Here is a 16,802-nt window from a genome sequence, read left to right on the forward strand (position 1 = left end):
ACATGGACACACCGCTCTCACGTTTGCTTTAAAAAAATCAATTTTTTTGCAGTTCTGCTAGCGGCAGAGAAGTAAAACAGTTAAGCGCATTTTAAGTCGTTTACAAACTGTACTTACATATGGCTTGACCTAGTTTTAATGTGACAGTCAAAACAATCAATACTATAGCTGAGATACACAGATTGACCTGCTGCAACATACAAACAAATGTCTGTCTTCACATACTGTACACTCGACCATGCTTTTGATTTTTTTCAAACACATCTGATTTATATTCAGCACATTTACTGACAGCAAGTACATCTTGTAAGTGTGCGATATTAGACTTATTTACATGATGCTCTGATTACACCTTTCTGGCAATAAGCCTTCAAAGAAACACCAATTGTCCAATATGGCTAAATCAAATATAATCTCACTCGGGCAGGGTGTTGACATCTCTCCACGGTATGGTCTGTTACGTGGAGGCTGTACGTTAACTTTTTTTGCACATAGCACTGGTGCTACAGAGGTTTTACTGGTTTTAGCACAGGCCAAACAGTTGTAGCACAAGTGCAGTTCATCACATGAATACGCAGGTAACTGACAAATGACATTAACGATACATACAGATGGAAAAATGAGCGCCATATCATTTTTTGTTTACCTAAATTTGTTTTAATTTTCTTTATTTGTTTTAAAGTTTTGTGTTTTTCATTTTTTACTATACTGTACAATAGTGGTATATTTGTCCACATACATTACTTTAGTATATTATATTATTTACTATATTAAAGCTACAGTTTGTAAAAACTGCTGCTAGAGGGCGCACGATCAAAACAACAACAATGGTGGAGCTTGATGACGCTGTGAAGGAGCGTGGAATGATGGCATATGTTGTCTTCAACTCCACCGCTGATGGCCATCAATCAGACGGGAACGAGAAATCATGTTAGCGGATGAGGTCACGTTTTACAAGTAGTTGGAAACATTTGAGATACATTTACTCATACATTTACGCATTTGGCAGACGCTTTTATCCAAAGCGACTTACATTGCATTGTACTATACATTTGTTTCTGACTATGTGCAATCCCCTGGGATCGAACCCATGACCTAGGCGTTGCTAGCGCCATGCTCTATCCACTGAGCCTCAGGAAATGTTACAAACTGCTCCTTTTAACTGCAGTGAAATTCCTATAGTGTGTTTGAACCTTCGTCGGGAAGATGCTCGAGTTTAGTGTGTGTTTGACGATAGCTTTAATCAAACAGTAAAATGTTCATGAAATAAACTCTCAGAGCAACTCTGGAGATGAAGCTCATGTGTTTATATCATCATACAGTGCAGTGCAGTCACGCGTGTAGCACATTAAACTGTGCAGCTCTTTCACTCAGACACGCAGAACAGCCAGATGACATATTTATATAACAGGATTCCCCGTATGCGCGTCTTCATCTAGTTATAGTGACTCAATGCAGCCGAAAAACTCGCAAAATAGACTAAAAGTAAGTAAAATAGCAGTGTGCCATTGATTTGATGTCACACACAAACATGCACAATGACAAACGCACTTCACACAAACAAGCAGCTCTGTCTAATGCAGCTGCCAAACTGAAACGCATGCGTGCTACACTGGCTAATTTATTCTTAGCACCGACCTATTTTTTAGTAGCACGTGCGACATATATGTCATACTGTATCCGAGTATGCATACTCCCTTGATGAAACTTAACCATTTTTATTACAGTAACCATAGTTCACACAATACAAATGGTTACACAATGCTAATCTTTTACTTTAATAAAACCCTGGTTAATTTCTCAAAGGGTTCCCTGATACACAATGTCAAAACAAAGAGCATGTCGAAAAAGTAGGATGCCCTAAAAGAAAGTATTTTATAATACCACAACAACAAAAAAGAAATACTGTGTTAAAAATATTATTTATGTATATATTTTGTGGCTATCCTGTTCAATGTTCAAATTCAGTATTCTTAGGAAATGAAAAAAAAACACTGTACTTTTTAAATGATAAATAACTGTGTTGTCAAAGTCTACAAGCACTTTTTAAAACTTTTTATTGGTTAGATATTTGCAAAACCCAGTGATGAACATAAAGGGTGACAAATAATAATGATTTATGGCAAATAATAAACATCACAAAATATGGAGATACGAGGTTTCAGAAGGACAGCAGCGAGTTACACACTAGGCTATAGGCTATATCTAAACACAAATATATTACTGTCTAGAAAGTTGTGTCTTGTGGTTAAACTGTACTTGTTTAACACCCACACAAATAGTTTTTCAAATACTGAGTACAGTTTGACACATAACACAGCCGCGAATCATGTAAAAAATCATTTTTCTTTCAAGGGATGGGAACAAAAACATTTAAGGCAATTATAACCCTGTTTACACTAGAATGTTTTTGTAAAAAAAACATTAAAATCATACTAGGGCAAAAGAAAAGAAATGTCCTTTAAATGAAGAAATTAACCATTGATGTACTGTGCTTTTACAGTAGTAACAATAACCATAAGAACTTTGCTATTTAAAAGGCTACGGTTCCCATTTTTAAAAGATATTTCTGTAAATGTTTTGACGACAATGCCGTGAAACATTTTCAGGTTCCGACTAATAGTGAAGCTATCAGTGGATAGCTGATAGCCGATCCTTGTGTGAAAGTCTCTCTTGTTAAGTTTTTCCTATAAGTTGAGCACAGTCTGGCCTCAATTATTAGACAAGCAAAGTGTTTGATTTACCGTGTCCTCATATAACAGGGGCACGAGTTTAAGTCGTGTATCAAATATTATGTCACGCACCATAAAGTGGGAAACTGCCTCAGCATTTTTGCACGTAATGAAATATGAGCGATATCGTACAAAACGGGCAGATGTCTGTGGTAGAGCTTGACAGAAGGGGACAGAGAGAGACCGTGGAATCTCTGAAGTGTGCCGCGAGACAGATATCTCACATGCGTATGTGAGTTTTTTCGTTGTGCCAGGTTGAAGTGCCCCCTCTATCATGTGAATGCTGGGAAGGACCTTGGCTGAACCACATCATGCCGTTTCCCACAGCGTGCGTGTGCAGCTATCCAAACAGATGCATGCTTATCACACACGGCGTGCCGCGGAATGAGGTGTGTGTAAACGTGTGAGATAGAGAGTGTGAGAACATTTCTTTGAGAGCAAGAGCTACACAGATACTCGGTGCCTGTGTGGGTGCGTACAGAAGTTATTTAAAGACCCTTGACCGGACTGGCATGTTTGCTTGCTGAATCTGCCCTTCCTTGCCCAACTGTAATTTGTCATTTCACAGCAGAGGGCAGCCCCAAATTTGCCCGTCTGTGTGTGTGTGTCAAAGATGCACGTTCAACAACCCTGTCTTGATTGGCCGATGGAACCGTCCTGAAGGCAACCACGGTGGAAAATAGGATTGCCGAAAGCCCACGCCCAGAATATCAAGACTTTGCTATCCCGGAGAGCTAAAAACACATTTCTGAGGGCTTTGGAGGTGCTTTTGAAACAGAACCAACTAAGCCACTGGAACAAGTGTGCACTTACTAATTTTACAATGAGCAACAAATATAAAAGTCAAAATACAATGTTTGTAACCAAACTGTTCTGGGGCACCATCAGTGTTGGGTAAGTTACTCTGAAAAAGTAATTAATTACTAGTTACTAATTACATTTTCAATAGTGTAATTAGATTACAGTACAAATTACTCTCTCCAAAAAGTATTTAGTTACTTATTACTAATTACTTTCTATATCCTATATCAACCTTTATTAGTTAAGTGATTTAAGGATAGACATGAAACGACTCTTAATTCATTCAAATAAATCATATAAAACTTCATTAAGTAGTATTATTAAATGACCAAAGTATTACAAATGTGAGAATTATACATTAAAGCACAGATTTTAAATTTAGACTGAATTTTGATGTCAATTCCACTATTGCACACACATACTGTATATTACACACAGTATTTAGTTTAATTACATCAGAAGTAACTGTAATTAAATTTCAGAAAAATTAGAGTAATCCCTTACTTTACTTTTTCAAGGGAAAAGTAATTAAATTACAGTAACTAATTATTTAGTAACTAGTTACAAGCAACACTGGGCACCATTGACTATCATAGCAAGGAAATAACTACTATAGTCAATAGTGGCCCAGAACTGTTACAAACATTCTTCCAAATATCTTTTGTTGTGATCAACAGAACAAAGAAATGAATACAGGTTTGGAGAAACTTAAGGGTGAGTAAATGATGACAGAATTTGAGAAAATGTCTATTCTTTAAAATCAGCTATGATTATGACCATCAATAGTGTGGAAGGAACGCAACGCAAAGTATTTCTAAAAACTCATAGATGGAGGAGAGCAAATGCAATACAACGGAGAGACCTCCCTCTTCTAAACAATTCTCTGATGAAAGAACCAGAGATCATGATTAAGACAAAACAGCTGGATTCCCGGAAGCCAAAGTGACACTGAATATAATAAGTGTACTAAAAAAGAACATCACACTTACACATCTAGTCCACATCTAGCACACAACTTCTCATTCACCTTCTGTTTTCAATGACATGCAGTGCTCACAGATAAAAACCTGTTTTAGGTTTTTCAGAACCTCCAGGCAATCATCAATAATCCACAAAATATGGAACCAGACAAAGCTCATCATCCACTGATAAAAAAAACCTTAACATGTAAAAAATTGTAATATGCATTTACACCACTTATAAGAAGTCAGTATAAACACTCTTAAACCAGGTCTGAATACCGAGACGTGATGCTAAAACCGAAGCTTTTTTTAATAAATATACTACAGTAATATGTCAAAAATCCACATATTTTTCAAATAAACACCAGCTTTGCAATATATGCAGATTTTGGCTTTATACAAGGTGAAAACAGAGAGAGAAACTTACTCGTGAAGGTCTTCAGATTTGTCATAAAGAAAAGGATGAGGAAACTTTAAGCAGTCTTGGTGGGGCTTAAAGTACAGGCCTTACCACTAAAGCGAGTCAACCCCGCCTAAAGAAACTATTTCGAGACATATAAAAGCCTATCCATCTACCATATGTCTGATTGTACTACATTCATACCATCATAGAATTCAATAAAGCTGCAATCCGTAAGTTTCTCTTCTACGTCATCATCTCTGTCTGAAACATAAAATTGCATGTTACTTCATGTTCTTTTCTTTACGTGAGTTGATGTCAAATGACGTCCGACTAACATTTTCTGCCGAATTGTACCCAACCGCTCAACTTATCTATCATTATTACAAGTTTACCGTTGTGAACCGGGGTATGTTCTAACCTTAATAAATGACAGTTTTTTGTTTATTTTAAGCAAAAAGTTACAGATTGCATCTTTTTTTTTTTTTTAAGTATTTTTATTAGGATTTTTACATTCAGATTGCATCTTTAACAAACAAACTGGCCAGCAGTTAGGTTGTCACATAATAAAAAATAAACTCCTGCCCATAGCTAAAAATGGCCTACAACATCTCTGATATCTGATAATGTGACATAAAAAACATTGTTTGTCCTACAAAGACATTCCCATCAAATAAAAAGGTTGGCACCAGCACCTACTGGAGATCTCTGGGGGTGAATGTTTACTGCACAGTTTAAGATGCAGAACTGTAGGCGGGGTCACTGGTAATGAGCTTCTCAAAGGCTAATTTTCCCACAGGCTTGTAAATCATTAATTAAACATCACGTACATAGGGAGAAAGAGATGAAAGGGAACTTTCCGATCCACCTCATGGATTAATGTGCTCAACATTTGGGCTGAATGACCCTCACATCTCACATCATCTCTGCCAAATAAACCCGTGACAGGATCATTCTTTTGCATTTTGCGGTTCAGTTCCAGTTTCCTGCAGCCACTGGCCATCTTTTCTTGACCTCTTCCACTATGTGCAAACGCAAACGAGTAGATTTCCAGCATCCAGAAGGGATGTGGTACAGGAAGTGGAAGGGTTTCCTGGAGAAGTGCAGTTGAAAAGGTGTCAAGTCAGCGTACACGTAAGCTTTTCAGTGTCATCACCTCTAGCCTTTCAGAGCTTTCTGCCCTCCAAAACTAAATCATAAGTCAAAAACCAACTACTGACATCATCATTAATGGTCAATCTATGTTTTCTCAACTGCAAATATGGTATCAATAACGCACTGTAGCCAGTGGCACGTTTAAGTTGTATATTTTGTTAGTAACTAATGTTAACAAATACAACCTTGTGTTACCAAATAATACTATATAAGTGTGTCAGTGTACAAAAACAACTGGAAGGTTCCCAACGACATAGATTGTGTCTACTAAGTGCGCTTCGAAGGGACAACAATCAGGGCAACTACGTAGTTATGTTCCAAACGGAAGTCCAAAAAACTGGCTGTGAAACCATTCTTTTTAAAACACGTTCATCTGCTTATACCAATAAATCGATAAAATAGTCAACATACCAATAAATAGCGATAAATATAATTTTGATTATTGCTAATGGAAATGGGACATGTTCACTGACTCAACCTGGGAGTGAATTGCCATCCCTCACCGCAAGACTCGTCTACCAAATGTGTAACAGTGCGGCACGGACAGAATTGATAGAGAAGGACCATTTCACTGCTATTTCTCAGCTCCATTACACCTACACGGCTTTTCAGACACGCCAATTTCATCTTCCATCCCAGTGCCCTTTCACAAAGCCCGATTCTGTACATCAGGCCATAAAACCACAAAACATCCTCATTAGTTCACATAATTCCAAGCGTATCTATTAAACAGACGCTGTCAAATATGTAGCGTGACGCAACATTCATTTGCAGAATAACTTCGTATCTTTTTGGGCTACTCTGAGAGAAGAACCCATTTCCCACGATGCCTGCTGCTCACTTCCTGCCCACACATGTTGTCACCAGCGGCTCTGGAATCATTTGTTCTCGATGATGTAATCAAGCTGCACCGAAAGCAATAGAGTTTATTCCGCTACAGACATCAACTGTACAGAAAAAGGCAATGAGCTTCAGAGCTTCGAGATGTCATGTTGGACAGGGAACAAGAGAAGAGGAGGAGGAGAGAAAGGAATGGAAAGGAAAACATGGAAATTAAAGACAGGCGACGAAAGACAGGATGCACCCGGAGTCTTTTGTCAGTACATAAATGGAGGATCTAAATGATTTTGGAGGAAGGGGGATGCTTTATAGGGACAAATCAGCAACAAAAAAAAGAAAAGAAAAATCTGGGTTTTTCTTTTTCCAAACCTATATGCTGTTCAAGGTTGTACTAAAAACTAAAAGGGTAGTTGACAAATATTCCACACATGTGTCCAATTGTGTGACATTGCAAACCTTTAGAAAACAAACTGTTTATAATATATTATATTATTTTATTTTATTAATATTTATAATTATAATATAAAGACATTTACCTTCATTGTACAGTTTTTTTGTACAGGTCACACCATACATGAGTACTACCCCAAACATTTCTGATAATTGAAATCAAGTAAAAAAATCTGCCTAAATATTATTTGAAAAACTAAACTAAAATAAGAAACTTTGCCTCAGCAATAAACTGAAATAAGATAAAAAAATAATCAAATTATTAACTGAAAATAAATTAAACTAAACTAAAACTGAAATAAAACAATAAACTAACAAAGCAAAATAAAAATGAACTAAATAAGTTATAAAATCACAAATGCACATAAAAATTGCTAAAAAAAACCCCACATTTAACGTGAAATCGACAGATTATTTAAAATATTTTTTATTATAAAACTGAAGGCAAAACTATAACAACAGAAATGAGAGATTATAAAGCAGTCCATGCACTCACAACCCTAAAATCTTCAAAAGCCATGCAGATTTTAGCGAGGAACGACAAAAACAATGTTTGTTGTCAATGATGTCAAACCTGAAGTGCAACTGAGATTTGTACAGCAAGCTACAATACCAAAGAAGTTGAGGTCTTGAAATTAATTTTGGTCCATTCGCCCCCAAATTGTATGGCATTAGAAGATTTCCAGTCTTTAAAGTGCTTTTTGGAGTGACAACCCCTGATCCCCAAATGCTTTCATTTACTCACAGAGATGAGTAAATACAAAAAGTCATTTTGGGTTGAACTCAGATCTCAGAGTTCATGGCCTCTGTCCCTTTTCACAGTCAATAACAGTGTTTCGCAGGGCATGATACACACAACACAATCTCAGCGTGGCATGTCGTAGCATGATTTTCTTGTTGTGGCCAATAACGGTAATCTAACAGATGGAAACGGTAAAGAAAATGTGTCATGGACAAAAGCTGTCAAGGCAGCAGATTGTCTGGGGAGAGCCTCAAAACGCTCGCACACAACACACATCTCGATGGGTCTCTGGTGGGAATCAGGGTACTGTAATGAATTGTGTGTGTGTGTGTGCGTGTGTGTGTGCGTGCGTGTGTATGTGTGTGAAAAAACACATCACACACTATTCTTATTCTTCTTATTAAAGGTGTCCTGAACTGGGCTTGTTTATTGTTTTATACTGTTGTATGAGGTCTGCTTATGACATTCGCGTGGTTTTTACATACGAAAACATCAAAATCAATAAGTAATAGGCTATTTTCTACCCGGGTTTTGAGGCTGTCTTGTCAAACGCTTTTTAATGGGCGTGCCGCATTGAAGACTTGGAAGTAAAGTTTGAGCCTTCTGTGAATTTGGTTAGACACGTAATGTTAGGTTACACATTATAAGAACATATCAAGCGATCTCTAACAAAGCAATAGTGACGCATAGTACAAATATGTTTTACTCACATACGATTGCTGCGCCATTCCTGTCGGATACAATATTGACTGCACAGCACTGCTTTTTAATTTTAGTCTCTCAGCGAACAAATGCTCAATGTTTCACCCACGTGAGCAGGAACATACTTAAAAATAAACTTCAACCACGCATATCAGAATCCGAAGGAAGCGACTGTGTTCTTCCACAACCAGGCGCTGCACAATGTTGCATGTTTGTTGCTTGGTCGCTCTAAATAAAAATAACAGTGAAAGAAGTCCTCACTTTTGCACATATGACACGGTAGCCGCTCTGGAGAGCCCTTCGCTAAAGTGACAGGGTTGCCAGATCTTCACAGAAAAAAATAAGCAAATAAAGCCAAGACAAAAACAAACCTTAAAATGCAAATTGTTTCTATATTTTATAAGACCAAAAATTCTTAAAATCTGCAACAGACCATTTATTAAGACCTAAGTGCCGAGGCTTTTTGATCTAAGACCAAACAACAAGCATAAAAGCGCTTATTAATAACAAACATGGCAACACAGCAAAAGAGCGCATATCAGCAGTTTAGTTTAAACTGATGGACAAAACGAATCTTTAGCCGAAAAATATGTTGCTATGGTTACCAGTTTGTCGATCATCACAAATGCGGGAGTGTGTACTATGTGTGGCTAAAGTCATGCGCGAACCAGTGGGCGGGGCTAGAGAAGTAGTCGTTGATATTCTTCTGTGGAGGCGGTGTTCAACCATCAATAGATAGGTGCATTCCAGGACCTGGCGTTCGCTGAGCCTGGTGTCAATAACAGTTGTAATTTCAGTAACAAGGGCGTTTTCAGTTCTGACACTTACAGGATGTTCGCTTGAATACGATTCCCCTCTTACACAACAAAATCTCGGGTTAAAATTGTGGTTTTAATTCATGGCTCCTTTAAGAAATAACACAACCAACTCCATCCACCATGAGGAGTGTTTGTGTGTTGACTTCCTGCCTGGAAACATGAAACATATTCCATTGCATGACTCCTATTTTTCGTAAATCCTTAACTGACTCACGATGACAAACCTGTGGTTGAGACCGTTCTCTACCATCCTTCCATGCGCTTAAACCTTACTTGTCTTAAGTACGAAAAGAAAAAAGTTCTCATATGTTTTGTCTAAAAACAGCCGAGCTTCCATTCAAAGAGAGGAAGTCAAGACCACTTCTGGGGATTAAAACAAGAGCATGTGGGTTCACAGTTCCCCTCCTCCTTTCTCTCCCTTCATCTCATACGGAAAGCACAGCCAGCTGTTTGACAAACATTGCTAATGAGACCTAACAACTGCCTTTCTTTTTTTACTCTTTCCAGAGTCTGCGGAAGGGACTGCGTATTCGCTCTCCCGGGAGAATGCACCGAATCCCATCATGGCAATGGGGGAAGGTTGTTGCACTAACGCTGATCTGAGAATAGTTGTAGCTTGCTGGAGTTAAAACACAAAAACAAAAGGCTGATGGTGAACAGGGTGTCTAGAAATCAACATGTCAAAATCACAATTTCAAGTTATCAGAGTTTGGTGTAAAACCAAAAGTTCAAATCTGAGATTTTCCTGTTCAATTCGGAGCTCAAACGGGGCGTTTCAGGACACTGACCCTATTGTACAAAAGACTGGATTTCCGGGCTTCTTTAAAGGCGCTCGAGATGCTCTTCAGGACCTCCTCAAGTCTCGCAGGAATAACACGGACCATAAGGTTTTGCACAAACATCCCCGCTCAAGTAAATGCTGTCAATGCCAAAAGGGACCACACCACATAAGAAACTCTGAACTTCATTTCACCTATACTTTAAACACACCTACTCTATTGCTAATCCACAACATGGCCCTGCATATATGCCTGCCAAGCGTGTTATCATAAATATTTAAAAGAAACCTCAGAGCCCATTTTTTGCAGGCAATACGTACGCTTCTACTCCAGCCATATATGGGTACTTCTTCAGGCCACCAAACCTCGAAATCTGTTGTGGCCTAAATTGTCCGAAAGGGGGTGTGACTCTGGACAATGTGAATAAAAGTTTATTAAGAGAGAGACCCTTACAGCTGAGCTTGAAAGGCCAGCGGTGTTACTGCATGACGCCATCTGATCAAACCACACGTCGTCACCAATAACCATTATCTCTCGGACTCATATCAGGTACATACAAAACAAGTGTTAAAGGGTGTCAATGAGTTCAAGCTGCACGATTTCATACAAGTGACACAGAAAATGTTATTCGTCGGTATCCAGATGTCTATCCGCAGGCTACAGAAAGAAACGCATCAGGTTCGAGAAAGACGCAAAATGTAAATAGGCAGCCAACTCACGTAATGTTTGGATGGATTCCTCCTCTTCTCCACATCCACCACTTTAACATCCAAAACTGTGCGAAACTGCATTTTGGCGATCAAACGATGAGACGGGTTGAATAAATTCCCTGCGCGAGGACGGTCACCAACGCGTTTGCGCGAATAATATCGCTGTGCTTCTTCAATGAGCGCGCACGACTGTTGCAGTCTGGACCTGATACAGATAAAGAGCTAGTATATAATAGCAGGGCATGAAACTTATATCCGGCTGCGGAAAACGCAAATCCTAATAATATCCATAGCTCTGAGAACGAGTCTACGATTGCGCGTGCCAGCCGAATCCAGACGCGTTCTGCGCTCTCGTTGTGGAATCCGAATCGAAGCGTCGTTGAACGGATAACTTGAGGATCGGCGCGTATCCTTTGTGTTGCTTGGACTACTGTAGTCTACCTGGAGTGAGGGGGGGGGGTCTCGTCAAACGTGAGCGGAGCGCGTCATTGAGGCCAGGACGCGCATTCAATTCACCGCGAGGTCCGTGCTCGCTGGAGAACGCAGTCAGTGCTCGGCAGGAAGCGCGAGCCGCACACACGCTTGGATATTTGGGAAATGGGGTTGGGCTTTTCGACAGGGGCTCTGTTGCAGTTCAAGAGCGAAAAAAACATTATATCATTGTCTCCACTCGTACAAAAGACAACGAGAGTGCGTGTTTCTTTCGGTCTGAGCTAATGCGTTTGAAGGGCAGCTGTTGAGTAAATATGAACCACTGAACTGAAATTAGCCTGTTTAACAAGCTAAATAAAGAGACATTTGATATAAGATAAACTGCACATCTGTAGTCACAGGTAGATTTCCAATTAACGAGGCTGAGATTTAATAGATAAACGGCTATCTACCAATAAGAATGAAATGAGCAGAACGCGGCATAGAGACAGATGTGCTCACGCCGACGGTAGCGAATTTCACAGCTCACGCCGCCCTCTAATGTGCATTAATTGTAACTACAATTTGTAACTATTGTGCCTAAAGATCTCTTTTTAATGCTGTGTATATAGTTATTTGTGTAAGAAGAATATATTAATAGAACCAAAGCCAATAGACTTTATAAATAGAATAGTTTAATCATTTGAACATTATTCTTTAGTGGGATAGTTGACGCAAAAAATTACATCATTTACACTCTTTAAGTTGGTCAAACCTACTGTGGCTTTCTTTGTTTTCAGGACCAAAACAGATATTTTTGTCCATTCGTATGCCTTTGGGACACTTGGAATATTGCATGGTGTTATTTGAGAATGCTTCCATTTGAAGCTTCAGAAACGATGCTCACAATACCCTACCATTGTCAACAAAAAACGCTTTTAAAATGTTTGCTTTGGTTTAGAATAACAAAGATATCCACTGGGGTTTGAACGATACAAGGACGAATAAACAATGACAAAACTTTTCATTTCTGGGTGAAAAAAAAACATTTTTTTATTAAAACACTAAAGCTACAGAATGGTGTAGTGAGCTTCAGTTGTGCTGATAATGTCGCTGTTGCACTCCAAGAACGTCAGTGCCGCCTGCAGGGCCTCGCGACTTATGTTTTGGCTGTAGTGCTGTCTTATGCTGGACAATAAGTGCAGGATATGACATCCTTTCTCAGCATCTGCAAGAGAGCAACATTTGAGGTCTTCTGCTAACATATTTTGCTTCATAATATTCAGATCATGACTGGCTGACTACACTATCCTGCTTACTGCGTAGCTAATAACTACATAACTACACCAAATGTGGATTTAGTTTACAATAATTTTATCATGTAAGAAGAAAGACACCGCATGATGGAGCGACTTGCCAATCAGAATAAAGTATTTCAAATGTTGTGTTTTTAGTATGTAAAACAAGTATGCAAAAATACATACATTTTTCCCTTTTAGTATCTTCTCGTAAAATGTTCTTGATCACTGTGTGGAGATCTTTGTCTTGTTCAGTTACCTACAGCAGTCGAGAAAAATAAAAATACAATTAGTCAAACCACATTCAATGTAATTATTTTTTCAAAATTCTAGTAATATAATTCAGTTCAGCCCTAAAAATGTATAAAGCATTGTGGGATTCAAACACTAGGCAAGACTTTCCTGAGATGAGTCAAACCACTGCTTTTCTCTCTTATTATGACATCACACATTATGAAATCACACGTGTGCCTGTACATACATTGTAGACTTCATCCTGGGTTCGAATTTTGCGGAATATTTTTCCGTCTTCCTGGAGGAGGCCTAGGGTCTCTTTCAACACATTTCGGATTTGCGAGGGAAATGACGGCCCGGGCTGATCTGACTCCTTTAGACAAAACGTAACGTTTCATTATCAAATCAACCTCACAACATCGTTCAAAACACCAATTTAATCTTAAATTTATGAAATAAAAATAAAACATTTGACAAAGTAAATGTAAATGCACAATATTTTTGTCCATGTATATTCCATGTAATTTTTTATCAAATTGTTAGAAAATGCGTTTATGAGCTTCTCATCACCACCATATGTTGTTGTTGTCCTTGAATCTCCAGACAAACAGCATCTCAGAGGAGATTTCATAAAGGCATTAAATATGACCGTTCCGCCTGCTGCCATCAAACATTACAACATGATCTCCCCTGCTGTGCCAACCACACGTTATTCCTGGCTGTTATATCTTATTACATCCCAGCCAGGAGTAGTGACATTGAACAAGGACAGATTCTTGGTAACTTTATGCATTCATATTTAGCACTATAGTTGTGTATTATGTGTCCGTATTATAGGTCAGGAGTTCATGGCAGGTCAGCGTCAGACCCAGTACCTGGTCTGTCACAGCGTTCTGGACCAGTGGATGTAAAAGGAACTCAACATCATAAGGTCGAAATCTGGCCACCCCTTTCTCAGAGAGGAACTCCTGAAGGGTGACAACTGATCGAGACACCAAAATCTGGAAATTTGTAGAACCGCTTGCCCTGTAAAAAAATTGTTAAAAAAATCCAAAATTGTGCACGCTAATAAGAACTTAAATGTACATACGCACATTGTGTCGTTTCTTGCAAGTAGATGCAGTGTAAACTTGCTAAACGTCAGTTTAACGCAATGTAAAAAACAGAACTTACTCTTTGGCGCCCAGCTCATCACCTGGTACCTGGAACGGCTTATCGTACCACTTCCTGTACAGCTGAGGCATTTCCAGCATACGTGAGATCTGCACGGCCATCAAAGGGTCATCCACTTTGTCTAACACATTTTTTTTCATAAAAGAGCAAAACAATATATTTGTTCTGCATACAAACCTGATCATTAAACAATAAACACTAGAAACATTTATATTCTCACACAGTAACCATGTTATTGTCCCAGTATCACCGCATGGCCATCTACTCACAAAAGCAGGAGGCTTTAATCTCCCTCTGACCCCGAGAGGTTTTGACAGCTCCTCGAACCCTGAGCAGGTCTCCGATCTCGAGTACAGAGCTCTTCCGTTGAGTCTCCTTCAGCCGCCTGAGTTCATCTTCAATATTAAATCCTCCAGAGGCTACACTAGAATTTCTGCCTACAGCGACAATATCATTTACACGATTCTTTTGTAGATATTTAGGAGAATTCAATATTTTTAGCCATACAGTGTCCCCAGCAGGACATCTTATGCATTTATCAACTATATGCCATATATTATAGATTTTACAGTATATTCCTTTTTTGTATGGAGAGAAATAACTGAGCATTTTGTGTAACTTACATGTTGCTGGTTCCCCCTGATCTCTCCATTTCTCATCTTTCCAACAAAGACAGTTTATAACACCAGTACTATCGTCCACTGCGTGATGAAAATAAACAGACAAGCTTCAATAAATTACAATCCTAGTATTAGGATATTCTTTATCACTTCAAAGGACATTCATGCTCTTCACACTCAGATTACCTCCATAGCAATAGAAATCTTCTCTCTCCCTCTTGCAAACAACTGTCCCAAGTACATCCACCTGGGATACTGGATGAGTCTTATAGAAGTAAACACCTAGAAAACGTTGGTTAAATGACAATTTCATTGTTGTACTGATAAGGAAGTGCAAAGTAAACATATCAATATGTAAAATGATATAAAGAAGAACACATCTCACATGTACAGTATAGTACTTTAATAACAGCAGATAACCAATAACAACATGATACAACTTTTCGTAACTGTGCTGTTATGTTCAGGAAATTTGATATAACCATGTGACCATATGTCGAGACATATCGTTTATTATTTTGTAATGTTTGTAATAATTTATAATCTGGAACAGTCTGATCATCTGTGACGGTAAAGATGGGTCTCAGTTCTAATAGTGAACAGTACCACAAAGCTGTTGTTTTTATCCTACCAGGCACTTGTCTGGACTCCCCCATTTCTAGGATGTCTATGATGTAAAGTTTGGAGTATGCTGAGAAGACAGTGTCCAGACCCCACAGCATAGATGGGAGCTCATCAACATCCGCCATTAGACATCACACATCGATCGATGCTGAGCACTGAGGTGCATTTCAGTTTCGCTGTTCATTAAATAAATTCTTTGAAATATACTGAGCTGAAATAAATAGCTACAAAAAGGACTAGCCTCGTGTTTGTGTTTTTCCGCCAAGGACTTATTAATATTAATGAGAACACGTCACATTACGCTCTAGGAAGACTCGCGCGTATTTCCACAAGCCCCGCCCTGAAGCGGCTCTCTGCTTCCTATGGTTGGACCGACTAGACGAGTGACTTTTCATCTGACCAATAGCGGACAACAAGGAGGCTTTCTAGCCAATCCTGTCACAGAAGGCATGATCTTAACAAAGGCGTAAAACTGCACTCTTTTGTATGTTTATTTAATTATATTTGATATTTAAACATATTTAGTTATATATTAATGTCATCTTTTTGCATTTCAAACCGCTCTAATTAATTATTTTTTTATTAATTTATCTTTTACTATTTGTATTGTTCAAAAGACCACAAATAAAGAGAAAAGGATTGCGGGTCTTGGTGTTATTATTCCATGTGTAACCCCACGACTTTAGGTAAAACCTTCTCGCTGGCTACACATGGAACACTCATCGCATACAAGTAACCTACAAGTAACAAGTTTTATATATTGTTATATATTTATATTTAATATATTTATATATTTTTCTGTTTTTGTGTTTCAGAAATGATGAATCGTTTGTTAAGATTTGTATTGCGCTATGGCATAAATGTTTGTATTGAGCTTTGTACACTACAAGTTACAAAACAAGACTTCCTTAGCAAATGCACTCGACTTTATACTATCCATTACTGCCACCTGCTGGACTAAATCATTACTAATTTCTATTTGAAGATACTGTTCCCCCTGAGATAGAAAGATCATACTTGTCTCACATTTACAGTGCTAAATTTCAAAACTACAAGAAGTATCTCTGAATTTCAGGCTTATATCACCTATATTTTTCAGGTGACCCTGATATCGTGTAGAATGGGCATTTGCATAGGAAAAGCTACGTTCCCTGACCGGGAATCGAACCCGGGCCGCGGCGGTGAGAGCGCCGAATCCTAACCACTAGACCACCAGGGACCACTTATCACTATGTGGACTAACTAGTATGGACCTCAAAGTATCTGTGTAACTTAACCGATTAAAAGCGACCCTTCGGTTTCTGATTTCGATCTGTGAAGGTCAGAAATCGCTGACTCGCACTGTAAACCG

The 16,802-nt window shown here is 38.6% G+C and overlaps 2 protein-coding genes and 1 non-coding gene across 6 annotated transcripts in view; all 3 read right to left on the minus strand.

Moving 5' to 3' along the window:
- Positions 1–11,698, minus strand: part of sh3pxd2aa (SH3 and PX domains 2Aa) — an 89,386-nt gene extending 77,688 nt beyond the window's left edge. For 3 of the 4 annotated variants that reach the window (XM_057331117.1, XM_057331116.1, XM_057331114.1), the window contains exon 1: positions 11,101–11,698. In XM_057331117.1, coding sequence (XP_057187100.1) covers positions 11,101–11,172 — 72 coding nt within the window. In that variant the 5' untranslated portion in view covers positions 11,173–11,698. The remainder of the gene's footprint in view (positions 1–11,100) is intronic. The other variant, XM_057331115.1, reaches the window with a different exon arrangement.
- Positions 11,699–12,177: 479 nt separating this feature from the next.
- On the minus strand, positions 12,178–15,734 carry stn1 (STN1 subunit of CST complex). The gene is made up of 9 exons (XM_057331865.1): positions 15,459–15,734; positions 15,014–15,109; positions 14,831–14,908; positions 14,477–14,644; positions 14,208–14,328; positions 13,910–14,060; positions 13,282–13,407; positions 12,987–13,059; positions 12,178–12,730 (listed from the first exon to the last, which is right to left on the minus strand). The coding sequence occupies exons 1-9, from the start codon at positions 15,574–15,576 to the stop codon at positions 12,573–12,575; spliced, it is 1,089 nt and encodes a 362-aa protein (XP_057187848.1). The 5' UTR covers positions 15,577–15,734; the 3' UTR covers positions 12,178–12,572.
- An 864-nt stretch (positions 15,735–16,598) lies between these two features.
- On the minus strand, positions 16,599–16,670 carry trnae-cuc (transfer RNA glutamic acid (anticodon CUC)). The gene has a single exon. It is a non-coding gene; the product is annotated as a tRNA-Glu (tRNA).
- Between the last annotated feature and the right edge of the window lie 132 nt (positions 16,671–16,802).

The sequence above is a fragment of the Triplophysa rosa genome, linkage group LG4, assembly GCF_024868665.1.
Source record: "Triplophysa rosa linkage group LG4, Trosa_1v2, whole genome shotgun sequence".
Taxonomy (NCBI): domain Eukaryota; kingdom Metazoa; phylum Chordata; class Actinopteri; order Cypriniformes; family Nemacheilidae; genus Triplophysa; species Triplophysa rosa.